This window comes from Peromyscus eremicus, chromosome 20 (genome assembly GCF_949786415.1).
Source record: "Peromyscus eremicus chromosome 20, PerEre_H2_v1, whole genome shotgun sequence".
Taxonomy (NCBI): Eukaryota; Metazoa; Chordata; class Mammalia; order Rodentia; family Cricetidae; genus Peromyscus; species Peromyscus eremicus.
The window spans coordinates 14,160,911-14,176,936 of record NC_081436.1 but is presented as its reverse complement, the minus strand read 5'-3'; the positions used below and the strand labels follow the sequence as shown (position 1 = coordinate 14,176,936).

Below are 16,026 nucleotides of genomic sequence, written 5' to 3'. Positions count from 1 at the left end.
CTGAGGGATAGAAGATAGCCGAGGAAGGGTAGGAGGGGCGCCTGGCGTCCCTAACGCACCCCGCGTTTCCCCCGGCTCAGAGCCACTTAAGCGCACTGCTTTGCTTGGAGGTTCGCGCCTGTAGCAATCCGCGCTCCTTGCCTGCTGCAGTCGCGTCCCCCACCCCACCCCACCCCACCCCCCCGCCGCCCCGTCATCAGAGGAGTTTGCTGAGGCTGGGCACCACCCCGGGAGTGCCCCAGGCCGAACTGAATGGCGCACGCGGCCCGGCACTAGCGGGTGGCTTCGGCAGGGCCAGACCGAGGCCTCAAGTGTTCTTCTTTGAGATGGGCGGGGCGCAAGGAACCTCACCACCAGATTGGCAACAGGCGGACCACGCTCATGCCGTTCCCGTTCCCGAGGGTGAGGGCTGCTGGACCTTGATTCTTTCTCCGGGATCCTAGCCGCTCAGTCTGCCACAGAAAAGCTGAAACTCTGCCCTCCTTCCTGGTCCCCCAGCCTAGCACATCTGGGCCTTACTGACCTGCAAGTCTTCATCTATAGGGTGGGACAGGCCCACTCCCTAGGGTTCCTATTTCTGGTCTCCCAAGTCACCCATGCAGTGGTCCCATGGATTTTTAACATGGCAATGATCCCGCTGCCTCGGAACAGGGTTTGGGACTAGTCCCCAAACCTTGGCTGGTGTGTACCCTGGATATGATATCTATCTCCTCCACCAAAATTTGCCCTCCTTGAAGACTGCCTACTCCCTCAGGCATCTCCTCCCCAACTTTGGGGATCTGTCCCAAGTCTTAAGCCTTCCCCAGCCAAGACTTTACAAATCTGAGGACTTCTGTTCTCTAAGCAAGTGGGCTTGCCCCATCACCAGCCAGGCTTTGTCCACACTACCTTCCTCCCTCCACCAACAGCCCCCTCCCCTCCACACACACACCAAGGGACTCCTAAACATCCAATGATTTACAGGGCTGCGAACTCTGTATCAAAACATTAAGACAAGTGTTGTATCACAAAAGGATATTTTAATACCAAAGTTGTGGGAAGACCAGTATTCCAAACTGAGTAGGGCTCAAAATAGAAGGCAGGAAGCTGGAGGGTGAAAGAGCCCTCCTGTCCTTCCGGTCTGTCCCTGGGGCTGGCTACCTCATGACCTCCACCCAGCCCTTCTAGATCCCCTGAATGCTGGCTCACAGCTCTGTCCAACTTGCCACACAAGGGAGCCCTGGGGACCACAACCTCTTGGATTAGCTTTTCACTATCCAGGCATCTTAACCATGAGGGACCTTGGGCCTGGGGGGAGGGGAGCAATTCCTTGAAGCCATCTGTCTGTCTTCTTCCCTCCAGGCCCTCGTCCTTGGCATGGACTGGAAGGCTTGAGCCTACTCTGGACAGAAGCCCCGCTAACTCCGGAGCTGATCCCAAGCTGGGAGAGCAAGAGTAGAAGAGGATGTAGCTGGTGGGAGGCCCCAGGCTGTAAACGCTACAGTCATCGGGACAAACCCCTAAAAGCGACTGGAACTTTCCTCATTCCTGTATGTGTCAGCCTTGGGTGTATGCTCTAGGCAGTACTGTTGTATCCACACCACCCCCGCCCCCCAAATCTGTTTCCTGGGTCTCATGTCCAGTGTTCTGAGCTGCTAGGACAGTCCTAGGTGGGTGGTGGCTGAGGTCCATGGGGCCACTCTGAAGCTACTGGATGACAGCCCTCAGAAAGTGAAAACATGAGAAACACATTGCAGTGGCATTTGAGATGTGCTCTTTAGGGTGGGACCACTAAGACCTGGGGGCTTCAATCCTGGCCACTGTATACTTGGATAGGAAGCTGGGCATACCAAAGGCCCAGTTTCACAGACTCCAAATGGCTAGCACTCTGCTGTCCCCATAGCCTGGGAGCTCCATCTGTCACAGTGGAAGACGCCATATTTCTAAAGATCCCTTAGAGACCAGGCTCTCGGTGGTGAGGCTGGCACCTCTGTTCCAGGGGGTGCCAGGGCCACTCTTTCTAATGCCAAGGTCTCCGCCTCCACCTTCCTCTGCTCAGTTTTCTAACTGGACGCTGAGTTAGACTGATCTAGCTCACTGTACACCTTCATCACATCTATCCTGCCTGTCTCCTGTAAAATGGATACAATGTGACAAGTTGTCATAGGCTGAGGTCAGGGGGTAAACAAGAGAACATATACAAAGATCTAGGAACAGGGCTGGCACCTGTTTACAATGGACTGCCTTTGTTGTCTGGACTTAGCCAGGATCAGTGGGGAATGGCAAGGCAGTATATACTTGATTTGGTCGAAGAAGTCTAAAGAACCCAGAATGGGTTAGTCATGCTGCATGGGAACTCTAGAAGAAAGCAAAAGCTCACTGTGCAGCTGGGCATCAGCTTACTTTGCTAACACCCCTTAAAGCATTACAGGGTGTACAGCCCGCTCTTCCTGAATGCCCCCTTTTCCCTGCTACTACCCAACACTGCCCAGTGAGTCTGAGTGGTCAGGAGACCTACCTACAGGTTTCTGATACTCAGCCAGGGTTGGGCTGCAGCTCTGGTCCACACTTTAGTTTGCACCTTCCCAAGGGCCCCGACACTCTGCTGGGCTGGACCATTGTAGCTCATTGTACCCAGGCTTGGGGGGGGGGGTGTCACTGCACAACAGTATCCAATCCAGGAAGCGGGGAGACAGAGCCAGCAAAAATTTCTCCAACATTCAGGGACCAGGCTGTGGTTCCAAATGCCATTTTTACTGCTCAGACAACGTGGTTCTGGAAGGGGGACTGAAGCCAGGATAGAGCCTTGAAGGGAGACTTTGGCAGTCTTAGGCACCTGGGATCACAGGTTAGCCCTTTCCTAGGAAGAGCACAGAACAGTACCTCCAAGAGACACCCTGGCCTAAGAGACCAACTAAGGACAAGACAGCAGAAATGTACATTAGGCTATAGCCCAAAGCCTTTCAAGCTTCAAGGGGAGGGGCAGACATGAGGGGAAAAGCTGGAGTCTCCCTTGGCGGCCTGGGTGAAACTCATGGAGCAGGTGTCCAGGGGGTGTTCCAAGAAAGGGAATAAGGACCATGGTGAGAACCTCAAAGAAGAGCCTGAGCTTGCTGTCCAAGTGGGGTGCCAGGTCCCATAACCGTCCCTCACTCTCTCATCCTGACCAATCACAACAGGAGGGAGATTTAGGTCCTCACAGGACAAAGAGTTTCTGCCTTCTCAAGTAGCTGCCTAGGCACGGTACCTATCACTCCCCAGAAGAGGGAAGGAGTGGAGTGCAGGAGAGGGGCCAGCCCTGGCAGCTGCCTCCCTCCGCTCTGAGCTGGGAAGCCTGCTGGGCTAAAGGACCCACCACACAAGGCATCCTGAAGTGTGGGCAGATGGGAGCCAGGAGGGGGCAGGTGGTGAGGGCACCTACATCAGCGAGGGCCACTAGCCCACGCCCACCTCCAGCTGCGGAGGACAGGTGGGGCCCAGGAAGGAGCCAGACAGTGCCAGCACAGAATCCCCCAGCAGTCAGTCAGGACCAGACTGTCATTGCAAATGTCATTTTTACTGCTGGGACAGAGGTGGTTCTGGGAGGGGCTGAAGCCGAGGTAGGAGCCCCAGCCTGGTGGAGAGAGAACTTGGCAGACTTAGGCCCCCAGGACCACACAGGTTGGCCCTGTCCTAGGGAGGGCACAGGACTGCTTGGAGGTCCTTGGGCAGGGAGCCAATAACTGTATCGATGTACAGCTGAGTCCGATGTAGTGTCACCTCCTTCACAGGGAGCTGGTGGCCCTGTGCCCGCACCTGGAGGGACAGTGGCAGTAAGGGGTGGCCGTACTTCCAGCCTGACAGGCGGAGGCTGGGCGGCCCAGAAGGCTTCTCACCAGTTTTTCCCGGAGTTTCAGGACTAGGTCCACCACTTCCACCTCCGACTTGTCCTTCATCCAGGCCTCGAGATTCTGCTAGGGACATGTCAGGTTCTTCCCACCGAGTCTCCCACCCACCCTGGGCCTGGACCTGTCCCCTCTCTTTGCCTTCCCTCACCGCCTCACAAATCGCTTCCAGGTGCAGAGCCTCCAGCTTCTGGGCCATCTCTTTATGTCGTTGCCGATACCAGCCGTCAAAATTGGGGGACTTGAAGAAACGCCTGTGATAGCGAGAGGCGGCTGAAGAGCTAGCTGACCTTGTGCATTTGGGGACACCCACAGCAGCCTGTGCCCAATGTTTACCCACCTGTAGAGGCCCAGCCAGTCACCCTTGAGGATGCAGGTGAGCTGGGGTCCCGCATGCTCCAGGCTACGCAGGAAATCATCCTGGCGGAAGGGGCAGATCTGGGGGGGGCTCTGAGACAAAGGTAATATGAGCTCGGTGTTAAAGAGCACAGGCATGCAGGCCCTACCTTTCAGCAGGATGGAACCCTCCCTCTCCAGGATGTATCTAGAGCTCTTCACCGCACCCCGCTTGGGACAGATCCCTGGACAGCCCTGAAGAGTTCTGTTAGTGGCCCTCCCTTGCAGTCCTTATTTCTCTGCCCTGGATGGGATGCCTGGCGGACACAGGGTCAACTTCATGCCCTGGTGGCTTCTGCATCACAGCCACCATCTCTGTTCCATGTGGACACCTGTCTCAGGCCTTCCCTTCTGGGTGCGGGGGTTGAACTGACCCTCCCCAGAACTCCCTGGACGCCCACCTTCCAGGGTGTGATGCTCTTCTGCAGTGGCATGAGGCTGGCCATGTAGTGCTCCTGGAGGGGAAGGGACAAGGAGTGAGTGTGAGCCACAACCCCCCGACCATCTCTCCCTCAGGCCCACTGCTGGCACACCCCGCCTGTCTCACCAGAGGGATGATGAAACTCTGTGTGAGCTCTAGGAAGTGCCGCCTCAGCAGGGCACTCTGTGCATCCCATGGCCGCTTCTTCTGTACGCCCTGCCAGAGGAAGCAGGGGACTGAGTCTCAGCATTGGCTGGTACCCTGCATCCTTCACGGCACACAAGTACCCATGTCCAGGCCCTACCCAAGAGCCTGTACCTTGAGCAGTCTTTTAAGCAATGCTTTGTCCCGGTGGAGGTGAGCAGTATAGGAGGTGTAGAGGCCTGACAGGAAGTCAGAGTTGTGGCTGTCCATTCAGCCTCCCTTCCACGCTCCCACAGCTCTACTGATGATGAAGAGGGTTGTCTGATCTGCCTACAGCCCCATTCCCTCGACAGAACCTGCACGTCTCCTACCCCATCCGTCCCGAGACTCAAGAGACCTGCTAAAGAAGACAATGTCCCCCCACCTGCCACCATGGGGCCTGAATAGAAAGAAAAAGAGTCAGAAGGCCTGGCCATCACCACTGGAGCAATCTACCAAGTGCAGGACAGGCCTTACCCGAGTAGATGGGGGCTGCAGCCCAAGGGGGAAGCACAGACCTGGTTTGGTGTCGAGGGTCTTCAGCCGTGAGGGTTTTTTAAGCTTGACCTGCTTAGGAAGGTCCCCTGTGAAATAGACCCAGTAGCCACGGCTCAGTACCCACAGCTCTGCCTATGCCTATGGCTTCAGAGGTATTGGATACAGAACCCCACCTAAGGTCCCAAGCTGGTGAGGCTTATAGCCTCTGGTCTTCTCACCTGACATCTTGGGCTCCCCAATTCGGAGGACATGAGGCCAGTGCTGGAGTGTTTTGATAAAGAAAGGGTTTGTGACTCCCAGGACCACGTTTGGTCTAGAGAGAGAGAAAGAGACAAGAGGCAGAGAGAGACCTAGGGGAGGTAGTGTGTGAGAGCGGGAAGGAAGGACATGAACTTACGGAGCCTGTGTTCGCGTCGTGAGCTCCTTGAACTCGCTGTCGTGAATGGTGAAGTAGGGGCGGAAGTCACAGCAGAACTTCAGGGGCTGTAGGCAGCTGCGGGGGTAGGGCAGCAAGGAATGTGTAAGGCGGGGGTAACCAGGCACAGCCAGAACAGTCGAGTGGGTAAAGTCTGCACCTGGTCAGGGCTAGCACCAGCTCTGAAGACACGTCAGGCGAGGGTGCCAGGACCACGAGCGGCTCCCCAAGGAGCATGAGCTCCCACAGGGTCTGCACATGGGTTAGTACCGGCCGGAAGCACCTGGTGAGGAGAGAGCAATTGGGCCAGTCAGGCAGCCCTGTTACAAAAGTGCCCTGGTAAGCACAGGGCACTACCTCTCCCCAAGATAGCAGTAAGGATGGTCCAAGTGTAAGGGGTGTCTCAGATCGCCAAAGTCACCCCACGTTCTGAAAGACCACCTGAGCTAGTGCTGGCCTAGGGGACCCGACCTGGACCCTGCCTGTGACCCAGGGGTCTACCAATCCAGGGCTTTGCTATCCCTATTGCCTCTTATGCCTCCAGACTAAAGTCCTGGCTCCTGTTGGGCCCAGGATGGAAGAAGATAATCTCAAAGTCCAGGATTCCTTGAAGACACCTAGAAAGGCCCAAAGGGGCAGCCTCTGAGAGCAAATGTCTCCCTTACAACCTCTCTGAGCAAAGTACCTTCCTGCCCACTGTGCGCATTTTCCCTTAGTCAGACACTTGGCTGCAGGTCTCCTGTGCAAGTTTCTCAAGGGTCACTCAGATGAGAGCTCTCTCTTGGCAAGTTGTGCCCTGCATGACATACACACTTGTGTGTGTGTGACTGTGGGTAGGCGCCCTCAGAGCAGCCTGTGGTACCCTACAGGGCTCACCTAAACAGATCCAGGTCATGGACACTAGTGAGGACGACAGGGGCTGGCAGCAGGTTCTGAGAAGGGAAGGGAAGGCAGGTCAGGCCCAGGTGAACGCTCTCTCCGATGACAGTCCTGCAGCCCCATGCCACTCCCTCCCCAGCACAGGCTCCACACTGAAAATCCTGGCCACCACCCTGGCCTTGCCTAGGTCTGGCCACCCACAAAGGAGGCTGGTGAGGCAGAGGCGACAACCACCCAAGCCCAGGGACAGGGCTCAGGCGAAGGCCCAGCTCCTTCTACCCCATCCCCCACCTCTTGGTCACACTGCTTTGGAGGATTGGATTCCAGCTTGTCCACCCTGGACGGAATGCGCACCTAGAAAGGAAGGAAGCAGCTGCCACAAACGGAGTAGAGTGTCTCCACCCACCAACACTGGCATCGCTTACCCTTCAGCTGCTCCTCACCTGAATGACGACTCCCATGATAGGCAGGTTCAGAGTCTGCCCCGGCACGGGGGCTGGCCACTGGTCAATCTCATTGCACACTGTGGACATAGGTGGCCAATGTCAGGAGCTGTCCCAAAGGGCTGAGATGAGACAGCGCTGGCCAGGTCTGATGGCCACTCACCTGCTTCCAGGCATGGTGCCAGCTTCTCAAAGTACTCAGGGGCGATCAGGCTTAGGAGTGACTGAAACAGCCGGACAAATGGCAGGCGGGACACCAACACTAAAGACTGTGATGATGCAGGGCCAGTCAGAGGGCATTCAGCTACAGACATCATTCCTATAATTCAGGAGCCCATGGCAACCCTGAAGCCACGCTTACCCAGAGCTGGTCAGGGCAGCACATCCCTGTCACCCCAAGGGACAGCGGCCACAGAACAGCCAAACTCATGTATCGGGATTGGACAAGAGAGAGCCTGATGTGTCTGCACCCTGAGCGAGTGCAGATAACCACAGGGTAGACAACCCCAGGTGAGAGCAGGGGTTAGGATTGGGCCCAGGGCCTTCAGAGGGAAGAGTGAGCTGCCTAAGGGGTCCTTATCCTGGCAGTGTGGTGACACCAGCAGGACCTGAGGAGCTGGGATATTCTGGGCCTCAAGTGCCATCCTAGGCAAAGAAAGGCTGCAGGAAGAACTGGGCCCAGTGGCGGCTCCTTGGTCCTGCTACCCAGGTGGGCTGCAGATGCGTAGGTACCCCTGGAGGCTCAGGACTGCTCTCTAGCTGTCCTGCGGCTGTCCACCATTTGCTACCTCTCCACAGCACTAGCTCACAGCGGCAGGCAGCTCACCTTCTGGAAGTAGCCCCTCTTCATAGAGCTGTCCTTCACCTGTCTGAAGTACACGTAGCCCAGGTAGTGCGCCGGCTCTCTCTGTAAGGAGTGCAGTGTTAGCCATGCCCTAAGCAGGGGCTGTTAAGGAGGAAACCTAAGGCCAGGCACGGTGGTACACGCCTTTAGTCCTGGCACTCCGGGTTAGGGTTGGGAGGCAGAGGCAGACGGATCTCTATGAGTTCAAGGCCAGCCTGTTCTACATAGTGAGTTCCAGGACAGCCAGGGCTACAGTGAGACCCTGTCTTTCTTTCTTTCTTTCTTTCTTTCTTTCTTTCTTTCTTTCTTTCTTTCTTTCTTTCTTTCTTTCTCTCTTTCTCTCTCTCTCTCTCTCTCTCTCTCTCTCTCTCTTTCTTTCTTTCTTTCTTTTTTGGTGTTTCAAGACAGGGTTTCTCTGTGTAGCTTTGCGCCTTTCCTGGAACTCGCTTTGGAGACCAGGCTGGCCTCGAACTCACAGAGATCCACCTGCCTCGAGACCCTGTCTTTAAAACAAACCAACAAACCAACAAAAAACCCTAAGAAATATCTAGGAATCCAGAAGATGTAGGAGGCACTTGCAGACTAGGGCCTGCCCTGCGTCTACCACAGTGGGATGCAGGATTCCCTAGTTCAGAAGGTGGGCTAAACCAGTCTAGAGGATGGCCACTGACACAGAAAGGACTTGGCCAACATGAGAGTGCCCAGGACCCCTGGAAGGCCCTGCAGACTTCTGCTCACTGAGCCCCAGCTTATTTAATCACACAGGTGCCCAGCCAGGGAGACATGATGTACAGCATCCATTTAGTGATCCTGGTGAACCCCGGAAGAGCTGGCCCAGGTGGAGACCCCCAGTGGAGGACCAGCAGCTTACAGTTATTGACCTCACAGGATGGGCCTGGCCAACACCTCTACCGCACAAGCCCAAGAGCTTATGTTAAGTTATGTTAAGTTCACAGCCAGGAGCCAGGGCGGGGCCCCTAGTAAAGGGAAAGAAGACACAGACCAGATACATCCCACTACTCACCTGCAGTGCCAAAGGGGCCTTGTTGTTATAGGGCCTGTCGTCACCATGCCAGAGGCTCCTCTGTCCTCCACACTGACGCATACGGAAACTGAACTGAGTGTCTCCAAGGCATCCTGAAAAGAGGCAGCCCCACCACACGTCATGAATGGGAGAATCTCCTCCCCCTATCAGGGGTGAGGACTGTGGTACAAGGGCAAATGCCCACTCAAGGGAAAACTAACTTGACGATCTGATTCCCAACAGACTCCTATCCTGATACATCACATAAGAGTCTTGGAATGAATGAACCGATGCAGATGCAGAGACCCATCCCTGCAGGAGCCTGACTCAACCAGCCCGGGGCAGGAGAATACACTACACAGTGCTCACTTGGTGGCTGCTGTAATGGAGTGAAAGAGACCAGATCGCCCAGGTATCTGGCTATCTATGGGTTTTAGAGAACCTGGCTATCTTGCTGCAGCTGGGGCTCTGGTGAGGGTCCATCCTTACAGTGCCTCGTAGACTGCTGGCAGCCTACATACCGCTGGCCCCATCACTCTACTTTTTGCCAGTCACCTTCCAACCCCACAACCGGTGTCCGGTTCAGGGAGTGTGGGATTACCTACCTGAGTGGGAGTCTGGAAAGGACAGGTAGCAGATGCTGCTTTTCTGAAACAAACGGAGTTCCAGTGAGGGCTGGCTCACTCCTGGGGACATCCACTCCCAAGAAGTCCAAGACCTACCTCCTTGTCTGTGAGCTGGAAGTCACGTGGGTAGACTAGCTGCAGGGGAAGACAGAGCACTTGGTGATAATGTATCTATCTGCCTGAAGTGACGTCCACTAAGACAGCTCATCAGCAGTCATAAGCATGTGTTTGCTATCCTTCTGGCCCACTCCCTGGCCTCCCAGTGACCTCCTCCTTCCCTACATCATGTTGAACCTTACATCAGAACCTTCTCCTCGATTCTGATTCCTCTTCTCCATGACCTTTAGCCCTAGTTAGACTGGGTGTGCTTGCTAGTTTTCCATCGACTTGACACTAGCTAGCCAGAGTCATTTGGGAAGAATGACTCTCAATTGAGGAAATTCCTCCATAAGACTGGCCTGTAGGCAAGTCCGTAGTACATTTTCCTAATTAGCGAATGATGTAGGAAGGCCCAGCCTGTTGTGGCCTCGACTGGTGGTCCTGGGTGATATAAAAAAACCGAGCTGAGAGCCAGGCATGGTTGTACACGCCTTCGATCCCAGAGGGAGAGACTGAGACCAAAGAAAGTCTGTTTCAGGGGAACTCCCTCCCTCAAAAAGCCAATATAAGTGGAGGCAGAGCCAGCCTGGTCTACATAGTGAGTTCTTTGTAGCTAGGACAGCCCTAAAGACCCTCAAAAACCAAACAAGCGGAAAAAAAAAAAAAAAAAAAAAAAGTATGTGTATGGCCCGAGGTGGTGGTGGTGGTGGTGGTGGTGGTGGTGGTGGTGGTGGTGGTGGTGGCGCACACCTTTAATCCCAGCATGCACTCAGGAGGCAGAGGCAGGCACATCTCTCTGAGTTTACAGCCGGCCTGGTCTACAGAGTTCCAGAACAGCAGACGTGATATGGAAGAAGCCATGTCTCAAAACATATACACTCTGCCAACAAAAAAGAATTACACTTTTCTGTTTAGAAGATTTTAAACCTCTAGGCTCTCATCATCTGAGCCACAGCATTTCCCAACCACAAAGGTATGCTGCAGCAGCTGTCTCAAGGGTCACTTTTCAGCCTTACCTCAGCTACACTCACAACCTCTCAGGGTCTCACAGGTCACTCTGACATCACGGTCAGCCTCTGAGACACCGTCATCTAGTCATCTACAATGGACCTCCTGTGATGGTCAGCTCCCTGGTTTGTGTCAGGGCTCTTTAGAACATAGACATTATCTTGACTGGACCTGCAAATGCCTCACTGAGCCTGAAACATTTTCTCCCTCCTCCCCTCCTCCTCCTCCTCCTCCTCCCCCTCCTCCCCCTCCTCCTCTTCTCTTTACCTTTCTGGTGGTTTTTGTTTAGTTGGTTTTTTTGCTGAGACCAGGTCTCACTGTGTATAGCTTTGGCTGTCTGTGGAATTCATTAAGTTGACCAGGCTGGCCTTGAACTCATAAGAGATCAGCCTGCTTCTGTCTCCAGAGTACTGGGATTAGACATGTACCACCCACCATGCCCGTCTTTTTTCTTTCTTTCTTTCTTTCTTTCTTTCTTTCTTTCTTTCTTTCTTTCTTTCTTCTTTCTTCAGACAAAGTCTGATTCTGTAGCTCAGGCTACTCTGGAACTCACTATATAATCCATATTGGCCTCAAACTTATGATCCTGCCTCAGCCTCCCGCACACTGGGTTTGCATGTACCCCAGCCTGGCTGATATTTTCATCTTTATCTAGAAGAGAAGCTGTCTTTATGTGTAAGTGGGATGGAGGCCTTCATGCCAGAGAAAGACCACATCAAAAGCCTATGGCCCTGCCCAGCTGCACACAGCTGGTGACCAGATGCCAAAGGTTGAGAAGTGCTCCAAGTAGAGGGGCCAAGCAGGGCCTCACAGGGTCTGGATCTGATTCTAAGTGAAAGGGGAGTGCCACAGGATTTCTAGCAGGAAAACCAGAAACGAACTTATGGGTGATATCGGAGACTGCAGCAGACACAATGTAAAACCTGGGGGGGAGATGGACCCTAGGAACTCTGGCTGGAGCAACTGAGGGCAGGAGGTATTTTTGCCTCTTTGGGGGAAAGGGCCACGGAAGATGCTGCGGAAAATAAATTGATGGATAGGCAATCAGGCCTTGGAGACCGTCCCTTTCTAGGCCTGGGAAGCGCTCCTAGAGCTCTGAGGAAGAGGCTCCTCTTGGAGAGGTGACGGGCGATAGGAAAGAGGGTTAGGAAAGAGGAGGTCGCTAAGCTAGTCACTAGTCGAAGGAAGTGGGGGAAAGGTCAGCCTGAGGATACAAAGTATACAGAGAGGCGACGAGGAGGACCCTAGACCAAGCAGGAAGGCTACAGGCGAGGAGGCCTTGGGATCAGCTTCCTGGAGGGTGGGCGCGCAGCGGAGAGAAATGACTGGGAGGAAAAGAGCAGCAGCAGGGGTGCAGGCGAGGGAAGGGAGGAGCGTGGCGGGGGAGGGGCATCGGGAGAGGAGGGACGTCCGGAGAGGAGGGGCGTCTGGAGAGGTTCAGGCCGCGGAAGGAGAGGCACTGGGACCGTTCTGGGGGGCCGGCCAGCCCACCCACTTACCTCCAGCGCCTGGCCCAGCTCCAGATCGAAGGTGACCACGCAGACGCACTCCAGCCAGGCAGAGAAGCGCGCCCAGGGTATCGCCGAGGCCCGCGTTGTACGGCCGGAGGACGTGGACCTAGTCGCGCCTAGTCCTCCGCCACCCTGCCGGGGCCCGGTGCCCATCGGCACCTCCATGGTAGTAGCTCAAGCGATACCCGCACGTTGGGGGGAAACGCCGGGGTTCACCAGGCCCGCCTCGGAGCAGTCGAGCTGCCGTCGCAGGCCAGAAGGTCCCCTGAGCAGCCGCGCGCCCCCTGGCGCCAGAGGAGCGTCCGCCCTGGGGCGTCGGCTGCTGTACCAGCGAGAAAGGCCCCAGCCGGTTAGAGGGGTCTAGAGCTGGTGGCACTTCCCCATCGTGGAGGATGCGCGACCCGGGTCCGCCCGTGGGGGGCTAGTGCAGCTCTCTGAATCTGGCCGGCGAGCATTGCCGGTTCTGACATCCCTGGCCTGCGTCTGATTCGGTGGGACTGTGGGCGGTTACCAGGGCTGTCAGGCGTTTTCGCTTCCTTGAACCACATAGAATGTATTGGGCCACCTCGGGGTATCCAACCCCGGCCGTGGGTTGTGAGCTTAATGTTCATTTTGCGTGTCATCGCTGCAGGGCCTTTTCATCTACAGCGTTCATACTTGACAATCGCCCAAGCTAAGTTACCGACTAACCTCAAAAGTTCATTCATTGAAAAGTGCGAAAACCATTTCCGGTGCGGTAGTGACTCTCGCCTTAAATCTCGGCAGGAGGTAGAGGCAGGCCGATCTCAGAGTTCGGGCCAGCCTGGTCTACAGAGCGAGTTCCAGGACAGACAGGGCTACACAGAGAAACAAAAACAAAACAAACAAAAAAAGTGTTTTCACACACACACACACACACACACACACACACACACACACACACACACACAATGTTTGGGGCTGGGGAGATGACTCAGCGGGAAAGAACACCGGCTGCTTTTCCTGAAAAGTCAGGCTTGATTCTCAGCAACCGCATGGCCGCTCACAACTATAACCGCACTTCCTGTGGATCCGATGCCCTCTTCGGACCACCACGGGCGCCATGCACGCACGTGGCGCACAGGCAAACACTCTAAAAATAAATCTTTTAAAAAACCACCTCAATGTTTTAAGTTCACAATTTTGTGTCTGAATGTATAGCTCTCCTGTACTTCCTTGGTGTCCTGTCCGGGGTTGGACACCATTGATAGACCATGTCTCCACCCACCGACTCTTTATTGAAGGCCATCCTAGCTGAGTTGGCATGTCTGCCCGACCCCACTTCTACTCCAGGCTGATATGCTCACTTTCGCTAGCAAAGAGGCAGCCCGGCCAGTTAATGCTGCTGTCTTTAAGAGTAAAGAGGTTTGCCAGCCCTAATTTGGAGGCCGGGTTTATAGAAGGGTGAATTTAGAACCAAGACCGCAATGAGGCAGGCTAGAAAGAAAAAATCTGAGGGGGCAAAAGAAGGGGAATGGAGAGCCTTCCTCCTCCCCACCCCTAGCTTCTTACCAGTAGAGAAGCAAGAAATCTAGCACGATTAACAACTGCTTAAGGTCTTTTCTCTTCCCGAACTGTGAACCTGCAATTTTCCAGAAATCCCATCAGAAACCTGGTTTATAGGGAAAGAACATAGACTAAATGTCTTGTGTAACCCTTGTAACTTATGGTTTTACCCTACCAGATTGCCATCCAAGGCATTCCCAGACCTCACCCATCCTACGTATGGGGGGTGGGGGAGGATTAGTGATCTTTTGAGATACAACCTGAGAGCCATCAAGATGGGATATATGATCAATGCTAAACAATTATAACTCTCCCTTACAGAGCTCATACCTATGGATTTGTCTTACTGGCTCCTTGAGAAGCCTACACCTATTCCCTTGGATGTCTTACTTTCTTCTGAGTCCCCTACCCCCAAACACACACCCTCATTTGAGACAGGATCTCTATGTAGTGCTGGCTGGGGGGGGGGGGGGACTTGATATGCAGACCAGGCTCATCTTGAACTCACAGAGCTCTGCCTGCGTCTGCTGGGTTTAAAAACGGCCATCATCACACACTTGCGTTGTCTCTCTTAACCCCTGTGCTTACGTCTCCATTAAAATATTTTTTTATTAAGCCCCAGCTCTTATTCTGTTGGAAGTTGGAGCAAAGTGCTGATGGAGATAATGAGGGTGAAAAGTCTTTTTAGCTCACGTGTTGCTGTTTCACTCTTCATTGTCTCAGAGCCCTCTTTTTGTCATGGAAGTGCCTATCATAATCCTAAATAATAAAGGATTATGTTTATATCAATAAAGATGATGTTTCCATCCAAAAAAAAAAAAAAAAAACAAACCTCAAATTCTGCTCCATAAAATGGCTAGTCTTGGAATGTCATTCTTTTCTATGTCAAAGCTACAAATCCAAGTCTGGTTTTAGCTGAGATCCCTAAAGGTCTAGAACTCAGGCTACTGAGAACGGCAGTATAGCAATACTATCTAGCATACTTTGACTTTAGGTGTTTTTATTTTTTAAGCCCTAAAGTGCTTCTTCCAAAATTACTGACTTAGACCAGGTTTCAGCAAAAATCTTCAAATCTTTTTTTGGGGGCGTAGGGAGGTTGGAGACAGGGTTTCTCTATGTCAGCCCCTGGAACTCACTTTGTAGACCAGGCTAGCCTTGAACTCACAGAGACCCACCTGCCTCTGCCTCCCAAGTGCTGGGATTAATGGTGTTCCAAGCAGCTGGGGCGGTGGTGGCGCATGCCTTTAGTCCCAGCACTGGGAGGCAGAGGCAGGTGGATCTCCGTGAATTCGAGGCCAAGCCTAGGCTACAGAGTGAGTTCCAGGAAAGACGCAAAAGCTACACAGAGAAACCCTTGCTCAAAAAACCAAAAAAAAAAAAAAAAAAAAAAAAAGGCTGTCCCAGCTTCAATTTCCAAGTCTTAAATAGTTTTTCCATTCATGTGAACTCATGGGAAGGCCAAGTGGACCTTTGAAATGCATATCATCAAAGTGGAAAAGAATGTAAAGGTTTCCCCCAACACCTATTTGTTATTGTTGTTGTTCATTGACTTTTAATTGCCTAGAAATTATGCACTTGCAGTCCATCTGCCAAAAGCAGTCATGAGGTTCAAAGCGGGGGTGTGAGCTTATGGTTACTTTATGCGCTACAAAATCATGATCTTTTTAATTACCACATTTCGTTGAGTTTAAGATAATTGTTCTGTAAATAAGAAAACTGCTACCAACTGCACAGTAGCAAGTGAAGTAAGCCCATTTTGTCCACCTGCAGTATGCCAGTCACTGAAAGGACTGATTTTGCAAGTGGAAATGAGAGTCAGTCTCAACTGTTTCCCCCAGGATAGAGTTTGATAGGTATCTTGGTTGGCTGAATTGGGGAAAGTAGAAGTGGGGTGATCCATGCATGTATAACTAGCTAAACAGCAAGTTACCATCTGCATCTTTCAAATTAGTGATTATCTTTTGTTTTAAAAAATATTATCAGGCCGGGGCGGTGGTGGCGCACGCCTTTAATCCCAGCACTTGGGAGGCAGAGCCAGGTGGATCTCTGTGAGTTCGAGGCCAGCCTGGGCTACCAAGTGAGTTCCAGGAAAGGCGCAAAGCTACATAGAGAAACCGCTGTCTCGAAAAAAAATAAATAAATAAAAAAAAAATAAAAAAAAAAATAAATAAATAAAAAATATTATCTCATTTTATGCATATGAGTGTTTTGTCCACTTGTATGTTTGTGTACCATGTATGTGCCTGGTATGTATGTGCAGAGGCAAGAAGAAGAAGGTGTCAGATCTCCTCC

General features: G+C 53.1%; 1 protein-coding gene and 2 long non-coding RNA genes across 6 annotated transcripts; 2 read left to right on the top strand and 1 right to left on the bottom strand.

Moving 5' to 3' along the window:
- The first annotated feature begins 179 nt into the window (after positions 1–179).
- LOC131896623 (uncharacterized) lies at positions 180–9,263 on the top strand. 3 transcript variants are annotated; one of them, XR_009375474.1, is made up of 5 exons: positions 180–402; positions 1,342–1,529; positions 4,036–4,239; positions 8,998–9,139; positions 9,210–9,263. It is a non-coding gene; the product is annotated as an uncharacterized LOC131896623 (long non-coding RNA). The 3 variants fall into 3 exon arrangements; XR_009375475.1 differs by having other exon boundaries at positions 8,708–9,139; XR_009375473.1 differs by lacking the exons at positions 8,998–9,139; positions 9,210–9,263 and adding an exon at positions 5,121–5,660.
- Positions 3,515–13,044, bottom strand: Dennd6b (DENN domain containing 6B). Of its 2 annotated transcripts, none has more exons than XM_059247370.1 (20): positions 12,199–13,044; positions 9,689–9,727; positions 9,572–9,614; positions 8,967–9,079; positions 7,925–8,005; positions 7,262–7,367; positions 7,099–7,178; positions 6,947–7,009; positions 6,653–6,708; positions 5,937–6,059; positions 5,759–5,854; positions 5,580–5,674; positions 5,382–5,447; positions 4,999–5,063; positions 4,807–4,896; positions 4,661–4,714; positions 4,204–4,313; positions 4,015–4,117; positions 3,855–3,932; positions 3,515–3,774 (listed from the first exon to the last, which is right to left on the bottom strand). In XM_059247370.1, the coding sequence occupies exons 1-20, from the start codon at positions 12,373–12,375 to the stop codon at positions 3,652–3,654; spliced, it is 1,761 nt and encodes a 586-aa protein (XP_059103353.1). In that variant the 5' UTR covers positions 12,376–13,044; the 3' UTR covers positions 3,515–3,651. The 2 variants fall into 2 exon arrangements, with proteins under 2 accessions (XP_059103353.1, XP_059103354.1); XM_059247371.1 differs by having other exon boundaries at positions 3,855–3,929; positions 12,199–13,042.
- Positions 9,269–11,743, top strand: LOC131896626 (uncharacterized). Its single transcript, XR_009375476.1, has 2 exons — positions 9,269–9,378; positions 11,355–11,743. It is a non-coding gene; the product is annotated as an uncharacterized LOC131896626 (long non-coding RNA).
- Positions 13,045–16,026: the final 2,982 nt, after the last annotated feature.